At 31.3% G+C, this 21,859-nt stretch overlaps 1 protein-coding gene across 1 annotated transcript in view; it reads right to left on the reverse strand.

The window, feature by feature from the left end:
• Positions 1–319: 319 nt before the first annotated feature.
• The window catches only part of Si (sucrase-isomaltase), an 86,960-nt gene continuing 65,420 nt past the window's right edge, over positions 320–21,859 (reverse strand). The window contains exons 37-48 of the mRNA XM_010604193.3: positions 16,997–17,135; positions 15,434–15,567; positions 14,494–14,528; positions 14,284–14,400; positions 11,799–11,947; positions 10,073–10,157; positions 9,937–9,993; positions 9,087–9,211; positions 7,531–7,619; positions 2,100–2,149; positions 1,709–1,876; positions 320–421 (exon numbers count right to left, since the gene is read on the reverse strand). Coding sequence (XP_010602495.1) covers positions 353–421; positions 1,709–1,876; positions 2,100–2,149; positions 7,531–7,619; positions 9,087–9,211; positions 9,937–9,993; positions 10,073–10,157; positions 11,799–11,947; positions 14,284–14,400; positions 14,494–14,528; positions 15,434–15,567; positions 16,997–17,135 — 1,217 coding nt within the window. The 3' untranslated portion in view covers positions 320–352. The remainder of the gene's footprint in view (positions 422–1,708; positions 1,877–2,099; positions 2,150–7,530; positions 7,620–9,086; positions 9,212–9,936; positions 9,994–10,072; positions 10,158–11,798; positions 11,948–14,283; positions 14,401–14,493; positions 14,529–15,433; positions 15,568–16,996; positions 17,136–21,859) is intronic.

Raw genomic sequence — 21,859 nt, forward strand, 5'->3', positions numbered from 1 at the left:
GTTGCAAACAATTTATAATTACACATTTCATTCATTTAAAAATCATTTATTTTATTTATATCATAGTGATACATATAAATATTTAGCAGCAATAATTTGCAAGCTTAGATGCTTTTTAAAATAATAGTAAGTACAATTATTCAAATACTACATATGTTTAGAAAAATTGAATCTGGCTTACTCTAATGAATTTGGTGTTACTAATATACATTGTGCTGCAATCTGTAGACAAGTGTTGTGAAAATTATATTTTATAGAATATAGGAAATCAGTGAAGAGGGAAAACATTAAGTGCTGAGAAATTTAAATCCAGTATTAATTTCCCCTTGAGAACTCAAGCTGAGGGTTATCTTCAAGACCAGCTTATTTCTATTGGTTCATCTAGAGTCACATCATTATTTTTCAGATCAATTTCTAATACCTAAAAAGAAAGTAAATTTATAATTAATTGTTTAATGAGAAACATATTTTCTTGTTCAAGTAAAGATGTTTTCCATTTAATTTTTTCTGTAAATATAGAGGATATACCTCATATGTCTTTTTAATTTTGATGAATTTTTATTACGTATTGTTATTTTATCCCAGAGAAGGTAACAATTTTAACAATAATTTCATCAAACATATGCTTTACTGATAAGGAATATGAATTATAGAAAGAAAAAGTAGTTGTCAAATGAAAATCCAACACTATTAACCAATTTTGTATCTTAAAAGCTATTATATTAGGGTTTCCAGTACTTCTAAACTGGGAGGTATTATAACTTCACTATGAGAAAATAGCTACTTTTTTAAACCATCAGGATAATGATACAGTTCCAAAAGTTTTTTCTTAATATTTAAATTTTTGTGTGGATATGCTTACAAGCAGTGGAATAAATTTTTCCATAGACTGTTTTTTGCAATGTATTTGTTAATACTAAAGATAACACTGATATATTAAAACACCTTGTATGATACTATTCAGTTCATATTAATCACTGAATTTTATGGCAAAAGTAATTAGCTTTACTACTATAGTATTAGAAATCAAGAAAATATATAAGGCAAGGCAATCTTTTTTTGTCTGATTGGAAAATGGGTAAAATATTCACTTTGAAAGTGACTAATAACAACTGACTCTTTAATCTTGGAAAACTAAAAAATCCATCTTGAAATTACTTGTTCTAATAAAGAGCTAATTACTGGGAACAGCATTACTCTATTACAAGAATTGTAACTCTTTAGTATGAGTACCATTTCTCAAATACACTTAAATTCATTAGTGCTTATAGACAGTTGTATTAATGTTGTTGTTGTTGTTGTTGTTGTTGTTGTTACTGGGAATCAGACTCAGGACGTTGCCCTTATGAGCTAAAAGGCAGAACCACTGAACTAAATCCCCAGCCCAATAGTTGTATTAATTTGAAAAACTGTTCAAATATATTTTATCTAAGACATACATAATGTTCCAATATACATTTTTGAAAGGCTCTTTATAATAATAGTGCTTCAGAAGTTTAATGTAACGTAATATTGCTCTTCTTACATCAAGATAATCATAAGCAAGGTTGATTTACAAATTACTAATAAAATAATATGGGAATAACCATGGATGTTTCATGACAATTATTTCCCATATACAATTAAGTTTATTTAGGCCTGAGAAATATGAAAAGTTCACATGGACATTTTGAATAGGTACATTTTTAAAATAATTTATTTCACTTACTTTTTGAGCTGCAATATGGTTAAAATTTGTTGTCACTGTATTTTCATTATATAGCAAAGTAACCACATTGATACTTGTTGCACTTATACCCCATACATCAACATATCCAAGCCTTGTTTCTGTCTTATTTATGTAGCCACTTTTCAATACAGTGCTTGTCAAAGTCGTCTACAAATTAAATGAAAAGAAATAATTTAAACCCTTCATTAAACAACTAATTCTTGAAAACCATATATTTATGGTTATATATAATATATAAATATATCCATTAAACAAAATCATGGTATAGTAAATAATGTATTGATATATTTTCATGAAGTATTTCATGTAATACAAAAGGAAATAAAGTTGCAGATTTTTAACAGAATGGCATATAAATGATCTTAAATACCTTGTTTAAATTAAATTGTACCAACAAATATAGGTCTCTCTCATAGGTGTCTGTAGAGAAAAAAAAGTGATGTATTTTAATTTTTTAAACAAGAATAGTTAATAGTAGTATATTTAATTTTCTTTCTAGGTAAAAAAAAAGTTACCAAATTCTATGCATGCATTTCTAATTAAAATCTAATTGACAAAATATAGTTTATATCTATGATTTTATCTAAAGTCCATTATTGCCATATGAATCTTACTCCTAAGACTTATTAAATACTTATTTGTCAAATTGTAACAACTTCATGACAACTATCGAGGATATTTTTCAACTGCTCCTGTTGTCCAGAAGAAGAAAGTCAATCCAGAAATAGTTAAATAAATTTTCAAAAGTGAAGCAACTAATCATTTTGAAGGTCTGGAATCAAGCACAATTTTTCTTGAGTTCTAAAACTGTACTTATGTAAAAAAAAATAAGATTAAGAAGATGGGAACAAAAGTATAGTCAAATACATGATTGAAGTGAATATTGGAAACATGAAAATAGTGACACATTTTAATGCACCTTTTCACACACACACGGTAACATTGTATTCTTTAATTCACTAAAAGTAATTTGCAGCTTGTTTTCCTATGCTATTCTCCCATACTCTTCTCTGTATATACTAATATATGCATGGTTAATTTAATATGCACTGTGAGGTACATTTAATGTGCTTTAAGTATTTTAGTTTTAACATTTAAATAAATAACTTTAGCATAAGTTTGAGAAACGATGTTTAAGCATGGAATTATATTTTTAAAATAATAATAACAGGTACTAGGAGGATATGATCAATATTGCTGAATGAGAGGAAGATAATAATCTCATATTAACCAAGGACACATATGAGTCTATTTCACTGGGACAGGCACATGACTTAACATGTTACTAAGTTGTAACTTTATGTAGCTAAAAATGCCAATTTTTTAATGTATACACATTTTATGGTAAGTTTATGTTTTTAAGTTTGTCTGTCATTGGTTTTCTTTGTGAGAAAGAACACGACTGTAAAATTATGATGTATCACAAAATTGGAACATTTTTGTTTAAAAGAAAGAATACAATCCAAGTCTGGTGGTGCACATCTCTAATCCCAAAATTTTGAGAGGCTAAATCAGAAGGAGGGCGAGTCCTGAGGCCAACCTACACTATTTAGTGACTTAGAAATATCTTGTCTGGGAAAAAAAAAAAAAAAAAAAAAAAAAAAAAAAAAAAAAGATAGTGGCTGAATATGTAGCTCATAATGAAGGCTCTGAGTTCAATTCTCAGTACCAAGAAAGAAGGGAAGGAGGGAGGGGTAGGGAAGGAAAGATATAAAGACAGCAAATAAAGGGAGATAGGAAGGAAAAAAGGAAGGAAGGAAGAGAGGGAGGGAGGGAGGGAGGGAAGGATGATATACGGGCACGTACCAACTAGACTGATGTGTTTGTTGTGAGAGAAAACTTTGGAAATTCTGATCTACTAAATTCAGAGCCTAAGTATTTCTTCTACAATATTGGTGGTATTTAGTCAAGAAATTTTGTAAAATCTTTATACCCACTATAATAAATATACCGAGATTGTGACAATAAAAAAGCAAGTATAATTATTTAGAAAAAAATATATACTTATATAAATGAATCATTATTTGAATTATGCTATTAATTTCCAATGATTAAAGTCAGCCATGAAATTTGAGTAGCTTGAAGGCCACGCCAAGGACTATCATGATATATTTTTATAGGAGAAACCAGAGAAATAATTTTAGGAGAAGTTTATCTCTCAGGACATTAGAACAAATAAGCTCATTTTGTTCAATTAGGAGATTCAAAGAATCCAAATCTCTTAGGTCTTCAGACATTTAACTGATTAAGGGTAATCATTAAATATTTGGGAAATTGTCTAAGTTGGTTCAATTCAACATTAAGTTCTATTATAAGCTTTGAATAGCTTTGAACTAACTTCCTAAATACAATAACATGCACACAGGTCATTTTTCAGAACAGACCACATGCTAGCTCTTAGAACATGTTTAAGTAAATGCAAAAGAATTGAAGTTATTCCATGTGTATTATCAGACCACAGTGGAATTAAACTGGAGATCAATACCATAAAAAACACTATAAGAACTTCACAAACACATGGAAATTAAATAATGTTCCCCTGAATAACCAATGGCTCACAAAGGAAATTAAAGAAGAAATTAGACCGGTTTTACAATTGAATGACAATACCAGTACAACATAAAGGAATCTATGGGATACAATGAAAGCAGTTTTATGTGGGAAATTCATAGCAATGAATGCCCACACTAAGAAAACAGAGCAAGCCAAAATAAACAACCTAATGGTGAATCTTAAGCTCCTACAAAAAGAAGAGCAAGAGAAGCCCAAAGCAAATATAAGGGAGTAAATTATAAATATCAGAGTTGAAATCAATGCAATGGAGACTAAGAGAATGATACAAAAAAAATCAACAAATCGAAGAGGTGGTTTTTGAAAAAGAATAAATAAAAATGATAAACCCTTAGCAGACCTTATCAAAAAAAAGGAAAGAAAAGGCTCAAATTCATGCAATTAGGAATGAAAATGGTGAAGTCACAGCAGATTCAGCAGAAATCCAGAAGACCATCAATACTTACTTTGAGAACTTGTACTCTAATAAAAAGCATAACACAGAAGAAAATAGACAGATTTCTAAATACATATGAATTACCAAAGTTGAACAAAGAAGATATAAAATTCTAAACACCCCAATTATAATAAATGTAATTGAAAATGCAATTAAAAATTTACCAATAAAGGAAAGCTCAGGTCCTGATGGCTTCACTGCTGAATTCTACAAGACATTAGAGAACTATTGCCACTGCTCTTTAAACTTTTCAATGATCTTGAAAGGGAAGCAATACTTCCAAATTCATTCTTAATAGAGTCAAGGAACAAAAAGCATATAATCCTCTAAATAGATGCAGAAAAAGCATTAGACAAAATGCAACACCCATTTATTATAAAACCCTGAAGAAAATTGGAATAGACGGTCTATATCTCAACTTAATTAAAGCTATCTATGAAAAGCCAACAGCCAACATCATGCTAAATGGTCAGAAACTGAAAACCTTCATGCTAAAATCAGGAACAAAAAATGATGTCCACTTTCACCACTCCTGTTCAATATCATTCTGGAAACATAAGCCACAGCAATTAGAGAAGAGAAAGAAATAAAAGCAATAAAGATAAGAAAGGAAGAAGCTAAACTGCCATTACTTGCTGATAATATGACACTCTACATAGAAGAACCAAAGAACTCCACCAAAAGACTTCTAGACTTGATCGGCAGATTTAGTAGAGTAGATGGATACAAGGTAAATTCTCAAAAATCAATAGCATTTTTGTACACAAATAACAGTCTCACTGAGAGTGAAATTGGGAGAACAATCCCTTTCACACTAGCATCCAAGAAAAAAAAAGAAATATCTCGGGATCAATCTGACAAAGGAAACAAAATACCTCTACAGTGAAAACTACAGCAGTCTGACAGAGATTGCAGAGGATATTTTTTTTAAAAATGGAAAAACATCCCCTTTTCCTGAGCAGGAAGAATCAATACAGTGAAAATGGCCATACTTTTAAGACTGCTGTACAGATTCAGTGCAATCCCTATTGAAATCCCAACAGTATATTTCACAGAACTAGAGAAAATAATTTAAAAATTTATTTGGAATCAGAAGAGGCCTAGAACAGCAAAAACAATGCTAGGCAACAGAGACATAGCAGGGGGTATCACAATCCCCAACTTGGAACTGTACTACAAAGCCACTGTGATAAAAACAGCATGGTACTGGCAAAGAAACACAGACCTGAGGATCAGTGGAACAGATTAGAAAATGCAGGAATCTTCTGACATACTTAGCTGTCTCATCTATGCCAGAGAAGCCCAACACCCTCTCTGGAGGAAAGATAGCCTCTTTAATAAACGGTGTTGGAAAAACTGGATTTCAACTTTTCGAAGATTAAAACTAGATCCTTATATTTCACCATGCATTAAAGTAAAATCCAAGTGGATTAAATATTAAAACAGAAACTCTAAACTTGCTGGAAGATAAATTATGTAGAACTCTAGAAAATATTGGCATAGGAAAAGGCTTTATGAACAAATCCTCAGTAGCATCTGAACTAGCACAAAGAATCCACAACTGGGATCTAATCTTTTTAAAAAGCTTCTGCACTGCAAGATAAATCACAAGCAGAGCTAAGAGATAATACAATATGGGGGAAAAATTACCAGCTTTTCTTCACCAAAGGTCTATTATCTAAAATATATAAAGAATTCAAAAAAAAATCAGACTCCCCAAATACAAAGACCCAGTTCAAAAATGGACACCTGTAGTGAACAGTCATTTCTCAAAGAAGTAAAAGCACCAAATAATCATATGAAAAAATATTCAACATCACTGATCATTCGAGAGATGCAGATGAAAATAACAATGGGATTCCCAATAAGAATGGCTGCTATCAAGAAATCAACCAATAACAAATGCTGGAGGAGTTATGGGAGAATAGGAACCCTTCTTGATTGTTGGTGGGAGTGCAGACTGGTGCATCCCCTGTGGAAATCAATATGGAGATACTTCAAACAACTAGGATTAGAAGTCCCATTTGACCCAACTAGTCCTCTGTTGGGTATCTTCCCCAAAGAATTAAAAGAATCATACCACAGTGATACAGGCTCACCCATATTTATAGTGGCACAGTTTGTAATAGCTAAATTTTGGAAACAGCCCAGATACTGGGGAATGGATAAAGAAAAAAAATTTTATATATAAAATGGAGTACTACTCATCCATAAAGAATGAGAAACCAGAGAGACTTATAGCTAAGTGGATGCACACTGAGACCATACTTTTAAGTGAAATTAATAAATCACACATGTGTAAATACTGAATGGCTTCTCTGGTGTGAAAGAGTAAAAGTGTAAATAAGGATTAAAATGTATAATTGATATTGTATAATAGGAAGAACAAGTCTAAAAGAGTAGAGGAATTGGAAGGGATAGGAGACAGGTAAAAAAGGAAAAAGAAGGGCTGGTAATTTAGCTCAGCGGTTCGGTGGCCTCCCTTGCAAGCGCAAGGAACCGAGTTCAATCCCCAGCACCAAAAGAAAAAAGAAAAAATATGTGAAAAGGAAAAACATGCAAACAATGACTTTGTAAACAGGGAAAGGTGGAGGGGCAGAAGGGAGGGCTGGGGAATAGGGAAAAATAACAACCTGATAAGTCATGTAAAGGTACAAGACACCAATGGTGAATGTAACTACATTTTATACCTAAAATGTACCAATAAATTTGATAAAGATAAAAATATGTAATATAAAAGAAAGGTGTAACAATATGTATGGCATCAATTTTATCTGCTAAATAAAACACTTACCTATACTGTCTCCATCATCCCAAAACAGAGATCCTTTTGCCATCTGATTATCATCTGCAGCAACAATGAGCTTCATAAAATTTGTTCGACTATAAGAAATACATATATTTATCTAAGTTTGCAGAATATCACATTTTAAGTGCTATGGCAGTTATATAGGCATCTAATGAACACAAACAGGAATAACATTTAAATAGAGTGTAAACTGATTTGAACAAGGAAAATTAAGAATTCTTTCTTTTGTATAATAAGGAATAATGTTTTTAATTGAATAATTCATATGTAATTCATCATATTTAGTACAAAAGTAATTGATTTCTTTTGATTTTATGGGTTTTCCTACTGTAACTAACAGAACTTATAGTAGTTAAAAACCTATTAGTTTAATTGATAGTCTTCTCCCTGGGAGCCAGGCCTTTACCATTAAGCATTCCAACTTTAATAATATTTAATCACTTGTGACTTGTCTTCCTCATATTTCCAAATACAAATCAATAAATTATCATTGGAAATTGTTAAAAAGTGGTGTATCACCAGCAAACTCTAAGTCCTATTTATGTGTCCCAACTGGTGCATCTCACTGACAAATACACATTGGAAAAGACAGAGTGACAGGAAAAGTCTCTCATAACAAAATTAAGGATGCTTCAAGGCACAAAGTTTGGGGTTTTTAGGTTGTCACTTATTAGGTGCAATTATTTTCTCCAGTTTAGTTGATGTTAGCATAAATATAAAACTGTAGAAGATGAGATTCCATAAGATGAGAAGACTCTATCCAAGCCAAATTGGCTGCCAGATGTTGGTAACGAAGAAAACAGTTAAAGCATAAGAAGAAGAGAAACGGACTGAATCCTCTGGAATGTGATCATTTAAACCACATATTCCACATATTAAAGGTAAAAAATGGCCTAGACAAGGCATCCATTCAAAAGACTTTGCCAATACTTTTGTATATTATATACAAATGGTATTAAGTTTTAGCTTTTATTTTGGACTGAGAAACTTTCTCGGATTAAAAGAAGAATTCTCATTGAAGGACAGTTTTTCATGACCTTTTGCATTGGTGTATGTGCCATGTACACAGAGATTTATGGATAGCTTTTCATCTGAATTATCTTTTTTAAGGTTTTAGAAATAAGCAGCATTAGAAAGGGTAAGATTTTTTCAACTGTATTAGTTATCATCCACTGTAACAGAGACAGTGCCTCTTTTCCAAGCAAATGATGGGTAGGCTTTTTAGCAGCCCATTATAAAATATCCAATTCCTTTAAACTCAGGGTTGCTCAGCTGAGGCATAAGCCTTCTACACGAGCAGCACCTGTGTGGGCCACTTGCCATCACCGCACTGGAACAGGAGCAACAAGGAAAACTGAAGCTAATGTAAGTTTCTGTTTCTTCTTAGGCTAAAGAATAAATAACACAGTCTCTCATCTCCGATTCAGTACCCATAACATCAGGTAAGCATCATGTAAGAATTTCAGGTCCTGTCTAATTACTGACATTTCTAGTAGGATTTGGAGCAAATTTAATCAGAGCCCTAAAAACAATTAGCTTACCTGTAAAATGTGTTTCGATTAGGTTCTTGACATGGTAGGATATAACCTCCACGGATATGTAGGTTTATTGTATCAAGTGGAGCATCAAAATTATGAAATTGTCCTCTGACACCTACATCTTGACGCTAGACATAAGAAAGAAAGAAAGAAGAACAAGAGCAGGAGATGGGATCCATGGCAAAGTAAGTACTTGAGGGGACACATTTTGAGATCAAATGCTACACTTTTCAACTTGAGACAATACAAACACAAATATTTACTGAAGAATTCATATTGCCCAAAACATATCTTAAAAACCTAGTGAAGTAAAGATCTTTATAATAGTCCAGCAAAGTAATTTACAGATATTTGTTTTTGTGGAACTCACACGCAGAAATTGTGTGGATTCTGAAAGGTCACAAAAGCCATTCTTGTGCATTATTCTTGGAAGGACTGAATTTATTTTAATGATCATTTGCTAAGCCAATAAAGGGCGATGACCTTTTTGAATATAATTTACACTTTCCTTGTTTATTTACTAAAACAAATCAATGATGACAAACAAAATATAGGAAAATAAATCAACTTTCTTTTATTGTTTGTTAATTTGATTTACTATAACCAGCAAGAACTATTTCACTTTTTAAATGGAAATATTTCCTTTTAAATGGAAAATAAACATGCCTCATTGATTACAGCAATAGCAACCAAACTCTTATCTATTTCTCTTGAATCAATTTCTCAGAATTCTTTTTTTTTTTGTTTGTTTGTTTGGAACTGGGGTTCGAACTCTGGTCCTTGCGCTTGCAAGGCAGGCCACCAAACCGCTGAGCTAAATCCCTGGCTCTCTCAGAATTCTTTAAATACTTACTGTATGATAGTCAAACCACAGAGCATCAGGGACATAGCCACGTACAGTTTCTACATACTGGAATTTAAAGATATAATCATTAAAAACACATAAACTCACATGTTATTTTATGAACAAAATAAGTGGCAGGACTTACAGGTTCCAGTACAGGAGTAACCATAAAGGCTGGTCCCCACAAGAATTGCTTGAATATATCCCAGGTTGTCTTATCATTAAAAAACCTTGACAAAAGAAATACAAATAATACATTAAATCTGAAGTTAAATATTCTTGCATATATTCAGCAATTTCTGAATTTGTGACAAATGGCCATAAAAAGGAAAATCTCTGTATAGTTTGAGAATAGCCAATATTAAATGCTAATATTTATCTTCCATTAAAATGAATGAATTTCTTAAAAATTGTTTACTGTATGATTTCAGTCTTATTTTACATAAATCTGAGATCAGTGCTAAAACAGACTGAGAGATCAACTCCTCCGTGAATTTCTCATGAATGCAAAGGCACAGGTATTCTCTAGTGTAAGAGTCAGTGTAATTAATAATATTGTTTGTGCTTGATGACTTGGTCCAGAGTGACAGTCCAACAATTCTGGAAAATTTACAAGGATAAGAAACATGTAGATTAATCTGTACATGAAAGAGTAAGGAAATCAGCAAAATGTTATCAGAAATATGGAATAGATTATAGTAGATAAATTGATAAGGCAACTCGAATATGTTTTGAACCAAATAAGAGTTTTTTAAACAAGTATTTTATTACGTTATTAGAATAGAAGACATTGATCAGACTAACATTTTGGTAATTTTATTAGATTACTGTTGCTTTAATTTGAGTAAATCATTTCTGATTTTGCTCCTTATCAATAACGAAGCCTGAGAAATCACCTCATTTTATTACTGTTATAATACAGGGTGTTTAAGAAGAAAAGTATTTTTAATTATTTAAAAAGTTGTTTTATTGTTGTCATTGTAAGTTTTATTGTTGTATTCAACTAAGAATCTGCATCAGCCTTAAACATAGAAAAAGCAAAAATATTTCCAATAATGCTCCATGGATAAAATTTTCAAGATTTTTTCATATCACTTTGAGATTTAAGAAGTTTCCTTCATAATATATCTGGATTCTTCTTTTTCCCCATATCCTTGGTTCCCTCCAACCCCTCCAACCTTCTCTAGTTACAAAGTCTTTGTTTCGATTTTTTTCATCTTCTTATGTTAATTCCATTCTCGGTTACTTTCCCCTACCCCTCCCCTTCCCCTGTGCACCTCTGCTTCCTGTTTCACATTATCTGTTACACATTTTGGTCCTCATTTACACTTTCAGTTTCTCACACCAGCAAAACTATTTGGTATTTACACATGCGTGTCCTATTTAAATAGAGGTACAAATCTCCAATGATGAATATCATTATATTGTATACCTAAATTGTACCAATAAAATTACAATTTTTTAAAAAGGTTTGCTACAAAAGAAACTTCTAAAGAGAATATTTATCTCCAGGAAAGTCCAGTTTGTCTCCTTCTATGAGGCATCTGTATTTGGTAGATTTATTTAAAGTCACTAAAATATCAATTAAATTACAAAGCAGAATATTAATTTTCTCTAAGGAATTTTTAAAACTTTCAATGTAACTATGTATATAAAGTGTTTAGAATACTTGATATACAATTATCTTAAGAAGTTATTACTTTCAAGTAACTAAAAATGGGTTTGTTAACATTAATATTAGTCTATTTATTAGTAGAAATATTTACATAAGCATTTTTCACCCGAAGTGTATATCACAATACCCATATATGAGGTTATTTATTAGATTAAGTGAAATTATTTGTAGTAAGAAAAACCATATTGTAACTTACTCATGCAGAAGAGGTCGGATAACAGTACCTCCATGAGCATGAATTTCATGCATTTGTGTATAGAAATAGGGTAATAAAGTATATCTGATCTCTGTAACTTTCTTTGTCATGTTAACAAAAGTTTCATTCCAGGAAGCAGGATCTTGTCTCTAAACAGAGCAAAATGAAATAATTTATCTCTGAAAATCATAATATTTAAATATTTGTCAGGGTATAAAAAGTAGAAAAAGTATTAATCCACCATCCTGTTATATTTTTCTTCAGAACAAAAATCTTATTTCTATCATACATGATGAACTGAGAATGCCCAATGGTGTATTATTAATAGTGCAATAAGAAAACTACAAATAAAATGCAAGGCTTGCTTTAGCTTAGATGAACATATACAAAGAGTACTTCACATCTTAATATATAAGAAAATCCACTGTAAACTAGGGTGGCAGTGTTGGGTTAAGAAGTTTATGGGAGCAATGATGAGGTATGCTACATAAAACAGATTAAAATAATGAGACACATAGAGACCTCATCACATTAATCCCATAGGTTTTGTGTCCTCTTGAGAAGTGAAGAGATTATAGTACTACAGGTTCAATAGTAAAAGGGGTGGAGCAATAGTACAAATGTCAAATGAAAGAAAAGATAGCATGGGGTCTACTCTGGATACAATTGATATTAGAAGATTAAAAGGCTTTAAAAATGATAGTGACTATGCTAATTAATTATAGTTGGGAAAGTAAGTAGTATTTTATATTTAATTTATACCATGGACACAAAGCTACCATGTAACTCCAAGGGAAAACATGTTCAATATTTTTAATTTATACTGAAAACATTTTAGAGTTGTGACATATTTATGAAAATCACAACTATTCTAGATTTGGGGAATAAAAAAGTTTGAATAATGGCTGCGTATCATCACCAGTATATGCAGTGTTAAAATACAGAAAACTTTAAAATATTGAAGACATAGATCAACTCTCCAGCTATGTTTAATTCTATTGCTATTACTTTCAAAATAAGTTAAAAAAAAGAAGCAAAGATCATATTTGCTATTTATCAACATCATCAAAATTATTTCATGGTTTGTTATGTTAATATAAAAGCATTTAATTCTGAACAATACCTTCCTAAATTCAATTATATTAACTCATATTTAAACAAAATTTGCTGTCTCGTGTATATTTTATTTGTGTACATTTTTATTTTTCAGTATTTTCCTTCTTTATTTTGTCTATCTTTAAAAGCTCCAACCACATCACTTCAGGGAATCTCAGATATTTCTGCAACCTGGAAATCTCCTCCTCTATATCTTGTATTGAATGCTTGTATTCTCTCTCTTACACTCAAATGTCTCCAGTGTCTCACATTCAAGATTTCCTTGAGCACCTTTTGAAAAACTGACTCTCCACAAGACTATAACTTTACCACTACTCTATTTCCTCTCACGTTTAATAGCACCATATGTGTGAGTGTTTGTGTAGTATATATAATTTTTTTTATCTCTCCCTACAATACATGAATCATTGTCACAAAAACTTCACAAATATCTGATAATAGACTTTCAAGTAAAATGAAATAGTTTCTCCAGGTTTGCATTGTTTCATCCTTATTCTCCCAATATTATAGTTTTAAAAATTTTATTGACATAAATTTTCTATTAAAATATTCTTATTTATCTTACTTATGTCCTTACTACCTAAGTTTCAAGTTCTTCCTGTATGTATCTTTATAATTTCATGCTTAATAAAATAAATCCTTCATTTTAGTTCAACTCAATTTTGCCATGGATGGTGCAAAGTTTTGAAAGTATTTTGTGAGCTTATCTTTTGGAAACTATGACTAGATTCTGGCCTTCAAATACTTACTGTATTTAACCCTCTCATTGTTTGTATTTTGTTAATATATCTTTACTGTGCATTCTTTCACTTAGGCAATTTTCACAAATGTAGCATTTAGTAATATAATTCTCTAACTTTCCACAAGTCTCCACAAATTTTAGTAAAATTTCCCATATTACTCAGAAATGTCTGCCAAATGCTTTGTACCACTCAGAGAAACTAATTCTCTTAAATCCTTTTTTATATTATTGTTTCTCAATTCCTCAAATCATGGTTTGCATATTTGCTACCAACTTTATTCATTGTAAGTGATTTTTGCTTCCAATTATTTAACTTGAAGCTAATTTTTATATTGATCTGTCCCAGTTTAAAAGAGGTTTCAAAGGAAGATAATTTATTTCTTGACTCCTCCAATATTATACAAAACTGCATTAAACCATGCCAGCAATCCAAGCCATGCACCTCAAAATACAATGTAACATTTTTGAAGTTAGAAGACTCTCAACCTGATGATTAAGATATCCTTCGTAAATACGAAGAGGTTTAAAACATTCATCGGGAAATCTGGTATGAAGGGTGCATTATATTCAAAAACTTCTAAGATTATTTGCAGGGAAGGACTGGAAGTGAATGCAGTTATTACATACTCTAGTGAAGGCAATGTTGTGATTTCTTGAGAATGGATAAAATGCACCAAGTTGTGTCCAGCGGGAACAGAGATGATACTCCGAATTGTTGAAGAAACCACAGATGTCTGCTCCAGTCTAAAAGATATTATTATTATATTTAATTAAGCTTTTATAGCATGTTTCTCAATATTTGTAATTTATGAAGAGAAAAGAAATAGATCTACTTACATATGACAGTCCAAAGAGACTAAATTCCATCATACCTAAAATAATTGGGGAAAAGTATTACAAAGCTTTTCATAAACTTTAGTTTTCTTTACTTCTATTAGTGAAGAGATGCTAATAAAAACTATAGTTCACCAAAACAGCTTTCAGATCACTAATATAATATATCCAGGTATCACGTCCTATAATTCATCTTTTACTTCATAGCATATATAATATATATGCAAAATAAGCCAAAATATTAAATGACATTGAAAATATGACATATTTAGAGAGCACAACTATTTTAAAAACATTATAATAGTAGAATAAAATGATAGCAGTTATACTAGTTTTATTTTGTAAAAGAAGCCATTTCTGTAATTATTTAACTGCACCTATTAATATTTAAATGAATTGAATTATACTTCTTAAATACTCTAGGAAATAACCAGTTCAATGAATAAAATTCATGAAATTGCACAGAATATTTCTAAGTATTGGTTTCTTTGATTCTATCATTCATAAATAATTTTTAAGACTAGACAACAAATAGAAAAGTATCTTTTTCCAATTTAAAATAATATCTTGTTTACCATTTATATTGTTAGAAAATTGAAATTCATTTGGAAATGTTTCATTCTTTAGCTTTTAATCAGTGATTCTTATTCCCTACAATCTATAACTTCTACCTATTTCTTTACTCATGTTAGTAGTTGTGTTTCCCAGCTCCTGATCTTTTCGATTAGAAAACTTAGTCCAAGGAATATTAAGTTGTTTTCTTACAATAATCAGTTTTAGACTCTACACACTATTTTTGATCCTGCTTCCTATGCTACTTACCTTTCATGAGGCTGCTAAAAAATATGTCAAAAGCAAGATTCTGAGGATTTATAGTTTATGAATTAGCATTAGAAAGTTTAATAGAAAACACAAAATGACACAGATGATGATTCTCACATACCAATGATTGACTTGTCCAAATTTTCCCAGTTTGCATAGTTGTCTCCAAGCCAGTGTCCTGTCCAACGTCCAGCAGTAGGATACGTGGAACGAGAAATCACAATTCCTCTTTTGCCGGTTACCTTTTGTACTGCACTAATGTAGAAGAATTTGTATTTTGAGTTTTGACATGACATATTTTTGTCAAATACATTATTTTTGCCAAGGGGATAATCAATAAATTATAAATGTTTTTGTTTTTCTAAAATATCTATTGTTTTAGGAAAGTGATGTTAGTTGAGGGTAGTTGTTCCACAATATTATGCTCCAGTAAAGCTAATAAAGGGTACCACTGAGCTAAATCCCCAGCCCTGAAGGATATATTTGAGTCATTCATAGTAAAATTAATGGATCCTAAGCCTATAATGCTAAATGAAATATATCAAACATAGAAGTATAAATATTGCATGGTTTCTCTTATATGAGAGACATCTTAAAAAACAAGAAAATAGATTTTTAGGGGATATGAAGGGTTTCTGGGGAGGGGTAGGGGCACAGTAAAATGATTAAGATTATATATGCCTAAATATGTGTGACACACACATATCCCAAGATGAATGTAATTCATATGAGTCACAAATATATACCAATAGCAAAAAAATTAATGAAATTATTGTTTGTCCAAATAAAAAGGCATTATTGAAAATCAAATTGGTCATTCTTAAAAAGACTTAGGGTCTCTATTTTGGAGTCTGGTGAACAAATCTATAGTCATCAGTGAAGTGAAAAATTTTTAATTCATTCATTTGTTTGAAGTTAAACATTTAGTTGGTAGAACTAAAGCAAGCATTAAGTGAGAATTTTTATTTGTACATTCAAAATCCAGTGATGTAGAGAACTGTACTCTAATAAAGTGGCCACTAACCACTTATTATTTCAGATTCAATTATCACTTAAAATTAAATAAACTTTAAAATTCCAAGCCATACTAGCCACTGTACTCAACAGCCATGTATGATTCATGGGATGGCCAGAATGCTAGAACATTTGTATCACTACAGGACATTTTTTTGCAACAGAGCTAATAAATACTCGACACTTAGAGAACAGTTTGTTCCATTTCTATTGGTGTTACAAAGGAGTCTGTTTAAAGTGAAGATTAGGTGAATTTAAAATCTGAGAGATTCAAGGTTAATCAGAGATACTCAGGTTTTCCAATAAAATATTTAAATAAAATACTTAGCCAAGCTTTAATATCTCTATTAGTAATATCACATGATGTTATTTATACCTTTTATTCAGCTTTATTCCTTAAGAACCTACCATTTGTTGGGCACTGTGCTAAGAATGTTGTGGGAAGCAAGGTAAAAATGGTCTTGAATTCTTTTAGAAATATGATGAAAATTAAAAACAACAATCCATATGATAAACAGAAACACATTTTGTTTAAGGAAAGTGCAGAATAAGATGAATTATACAGTATAGTTATGAAAGAAAGGTCTACAAAGGCAGTTAAATAGGCAGCATTGAAGTTAAGGTCTGAAAGACAAAAACAAATGAGAGCATAATTACAAATACTGCTTACTCATAAGTAGGTTTTGCTTGTGACCATCCATACAGATTATGAACATCATAATGTAAAACTGATGATCCATCACCAAGAATCTGCTCAGTTTCCATGCACATAGTTCTGAAATGTAAGCCTTCAGTTCTTTTTGTAAGTTCTGGGGAAAATTTTTTAAAAAGCAATAATATATTATAAAGTGTCTTGCATTGAAATGTGTAGCTCATAGCTACCTTTATTCTTTTGGCTTACTGTATCTTTGTGATGGATAAAATATGTACACATATTTATAAGGTACAATGTGCTGCTTTGTTTGATTCATGTATATAGTAAGTAGTAATCAACTCTGGTTAATTAACATATCCATCATCTTAAGACTTTCATTTTTTCAAATATTTTTAGATATATAACCCCTTATTATAGATTATATTCATTATATTGTGCAAAAGAATATGAGAATTTATTGTTTCAAAGTAGGACATTGCACCAGCTGACATTCTTTTTACAAAGAAAACAATCATTTCTCAATAATTAACTTTTAACCATTTGTTCACTTTCTCTACTTATAAATAAACAAACTAATCTGCAAGTCTAAGTTAATTGCATGAATGAACATCTAACAATTAGTAAATAGTAAAACTTTTTGATTCACTTATATTTTCTTCATATAAGTTGCTTTTTTCAGATCTTTGCTGTCACTTTGTATGTTACTAACTTCGGTCATGGATAAGCAAAGAAATGATAAAATATTGCACGTATTCCTAGTTAAAATAAATAAACATTTATTGAGGTAATGGTGTGGTTTTTGTCCTTGGCTCTATTAATATGGAGTATTACATTTTTTACTTCGTATGTTAAATCATCTCTGCATCCCCAGGATGAATTCCACTTGGTAATGAAGAATAAGCTTAATTATTTGCTGCAGTCTCTTTGCCAGTATCTTACAAAAGATTTTTGTGTCTATCTTCATTAAAAGTGGCCTTAATGATTGAGTTCTTCTCTGGTTTTGGTATCAGAGTAATGCTTGCTTCCAGGAATGAGTTTGGGAATACTGCTTCTTTTTCAGTCTCTTTAGAGTTTGAGGAATCATGGCATTTGTTATTTAAAGTTCTTGTACAATTTATCAGTAAATCAGGACCTGGACTTGCTTTGTTGGTAATTTTTTTAAAGCAAGTTTATTGGTGCATTTTAGGTATACAGTAAAGTTACATGCATTATTGGGATCTTGTAGCTTTACATGACAGGTATTCTTGGTTCTCATTTTTTCCCCTTGTCCCTGTCCTCTCTTCCCTCCTCCCCCCTCCCCCCTCCCCATTTACAAACACTTTATTCCCATTTTGTTCATTTTCTCATATTTTTCCTTTTCCCTTATTACCTTTCCCCTACCTTTCCTACTTTCCCTACACCTTTAGCCCTTTTCTTCCTCTTTCACATTGTCAATTATCTCGTTAGGATCTCATGTACTATTATAGTTTTTCACACCAGAGAAACTATCCAATATTTACATGTGTGACATTTATATCACTTAGGAGTATATCTTCAATATGTATCCATTTTCCTATGAATCAATCTAATTTCTCATTCTTTGTGGCTGAGTAGTATTCCATTTTATAGAAAAACCACATCTTCTTTATCCAGTCTCCAACTGATGGGCAAATGGGCTGTTTCCAAGTTTTAGCTATTACAAACTGTGCCTCTATAAACATAGGTACACATATATCACTGTGATATGATTCTTTTAATTCTTTCAGAAAGATACCCAGCGGAGGGATGGCTGGATCAAATGGAAGCTCTAGTCCCAGCTATGTGAGGTATCTCCATACTGATTTCCATAGTGGTTGCACCAGTCTGCACTCCCACCAACAATGGAGAAGGGTTCCTTTCTCCACAACCCCGTATATGATTCTTTTAATTCTTTCAGAAAGATACCCAGCGGAGGGATGGCTGGATCAAATGGAAGCTCTAGTCCCAGCTATGTGAGGTATCTCCATACTGATTTCCATAGTGGTTGCACCAGTCTGCACTCCCACCAACAATGGAGAAGGGTTCCTTTCTCCCCACAACCCCGCCAACATTTGTTATTATTTGATTTCTTGATAGCAGCCATTCTTTGTGGGATGAGGTGGAATCTCAGTGTTGTTTTCATCTGCATCTCTCAAATGACCAGTTTCAATTTTATTGGTTAATATTGGGCTATTTTGAATTTTTGTATCTTTTTTATTAAGCTTTGGTAATTCATATGTATCAAGTAATCTCTTTGTTTCTGAATTTTCCATCTTTTTAAAATACAGGTTCTAAAAGTATATATCAATGACTCTTGGATTTCTGCAAAATCCATTCTGATTTCCCCTTTTCCTTCCTAATTGCATGAATTTGTTTCTTTTATTTCCTTTTTTGATGAGTCTGGCTAAGAGTTTTTCTATTTTATTTAATTTTTCAAAGAACCAACTCTTGAATTCACTGATTTTTTTGTATTGTTTTCTCAGACTCAATTGCATTAATATCTGCTCTGATCTTTATAATTTACTTCTTTGTTTGCACTTTGGATTTGACTTCCTCTTCTTTTTCTAGATGATTTAAATTGAAAATTAGGTGACTTACTTGAGTTTGGTCTGTTTTCCTGATGTGAGAATTCACAACTATAAATTTCTATCATAGGACTGCATTCATTGTATTCCATACATTCTGATACATTCTACTGACATTATCATTCAATTGTAGAAACTATCTAATTTTTCTTTAACTTCATCTGTGATCTACTGTTTGCTTAGCAGCATGTCATTTAATTTCCATATATTCATGTAGTTTTCATGGTTTCTTTTATATTGACTTTTAATTTCATTGCACTATGATCTAATAATATGCATTGGATAGTTTCAGTTTTTTGCATTTACTTAAGCATGTTCTATGAGCTAGTATGTTGTCTATTTTGGACAAAGTCCCATGTGGTGCTGAAGTGAATGTGTATTCTGCTGTTGTTGGATGGAACACTCTGTAGATATGTGCTAAGTCCATTTGTTCAAAGGTTTGGTTCAGTTCTGTTATTTCTTTGTTGATTTTTTTTTTTGTCTAGGTGATATATTTGTGACTGTGGGGTATTGAGGTCTCCCATGATAACAATATTAATTTTTATCTGATTTTTCATATCCATTAGTGTTTGTTTTATATAATTGGGTGTACAGTCTTGGCTTGAAATCCACTTTGTAGAATATCTCTTTCTAGAATATCCTTCAGAATATTTGTAGTGCTGGTATGAAGGCCATGAATTTTTTCACATGATCTTTATTATGGATATATAATATTTATCCATCAATTTTGCAAGATAATTTTGCAAGGTACAACAATCTTCATTGGAGGATGTTTTATTTTAGGGATTAAAAGACTGCATTCTAAGCTTCATTTTATTTATAACACTTAATAGTTTATGCTGTGAAGTGCTGTAATTCTGACGTGTTTTCCTTTAGAGGTGATTTGTTTCTTAACTATTATGTCGGTGTGTTATTTGTTTTTCTGATTAGGGCTCAGTTACTTTCCATATGGGTCACTTATCTGCATGTCAATTTTTTTTTCTCATTGGAAAAGTTTGGGACATTTTTCTGCTCTTACTTCTGTAAAAACTTTTTATGTCCTATGTGTTGTCTTCTGATTTTCCCTTGATTCCAGTTAGTCTTATCTTCTTTGGATCATCTAGATTGTATTGATTTTTCATGGTCTCTTGCTATTGTTAAGGAGTCTTTCATTTGATGATCACATCCCTGTCTTCCAAATCCCATACTTTTTAGATTGGTTGATTCAGCTGCCAATATTTTGAATATAATGTTTAATTTCTTGGATATTTGTTTGTATCTGTTTCACTGCACCCAGTTCTTTCCTATGTTGAACATTCATACTTTCCCTAAGCTCCTCTTCTTTTTAATCTATATCTACTCTAGATTCACTGATCATTTCCTTCATTGTGGTTATCATCTCTTTAGCTATCCATGTGATTATTTCTGATTTGTTTTCATCTGGTCATTTATTTATCTGTTTTGTTACTTGTGCTGATACCACTTCATAAAGTTCAGGTGAGAGGCTTTTGATTTTTTCCACTTTGAAGCCCTCTGCGCTTGCTTTTGATAAACTGAGTATTTTAAATTGAATTTTGCTTCTGTTTTCTCATTTTTTATTTTAATTTTTAATTTTTTCTTCCTTTTTAATAAATGTTTCTAGGAAAATTGTCCATATGTTGAAGATTAAACCTAGATCCATTATATCTCATCACACACTAAATTAAATTAAAAATGAATGAAAGATCTAAATATTAAAACAGAAACACTTAATCTGCTAAAGAACAAAATAGGTAAAGCCCCCGAAGACACAGGTGTAGGCAAAGACTTTATGAAGTATATGTCAATTGCCCAGGACATACAATAATGAAGAACCAACTGGGATCTCATCATGTGAAAATGTTTTCAGACAACAAAAGAAACCACCAACAGAGTGAAGCGACAACTCACAGAATGGTAAAACAAAAATTATCAACTGTAGAAGTAAAAAAAAAAAAAATCACACACCCCCACATTTAAAGTCCCAATCCAAAAATGAGCATCTGAAATGAAAAGACACTTCCCAGATTAAGTACACACAGCAAATAAATATATAACAAAATGTTCAGCATCACTGGTAATTTGAGAAATGCAAATTAAAACAGCATTGAAATCTCATCTCACTCCAGAAAGAACAGCTGTCATCAAGAAATCAACCAATAACAAATGCTGGTTAAGCTGTGGGGAAAAGAAACTATCTCCATTGTTGATGGGTGTATAAATTGGTGAAACCACTGTGAAAATCAGTATTGAAATTTCTCATAAAACTAAAATTAAAGATTCCATGTGATCCTGCATT

This window comes from Fukomys damarensis, unplaced genomic scaffold (assembly GCF_012274545.1).
Source record: "Fukomys damarensis isolate Sample0158 unplaced genomic scaffold, DMR_v1.0_HiC HiC_scaffold_12, whole genome shotgun sequence".
Taxonomy (NCBI): domain Eukaryota; kingdom Metazoa; phylum Chordata; class Mammalia; order Rodentia; family Bathyergidae; genus Fukomys; species Fukomys damarensis.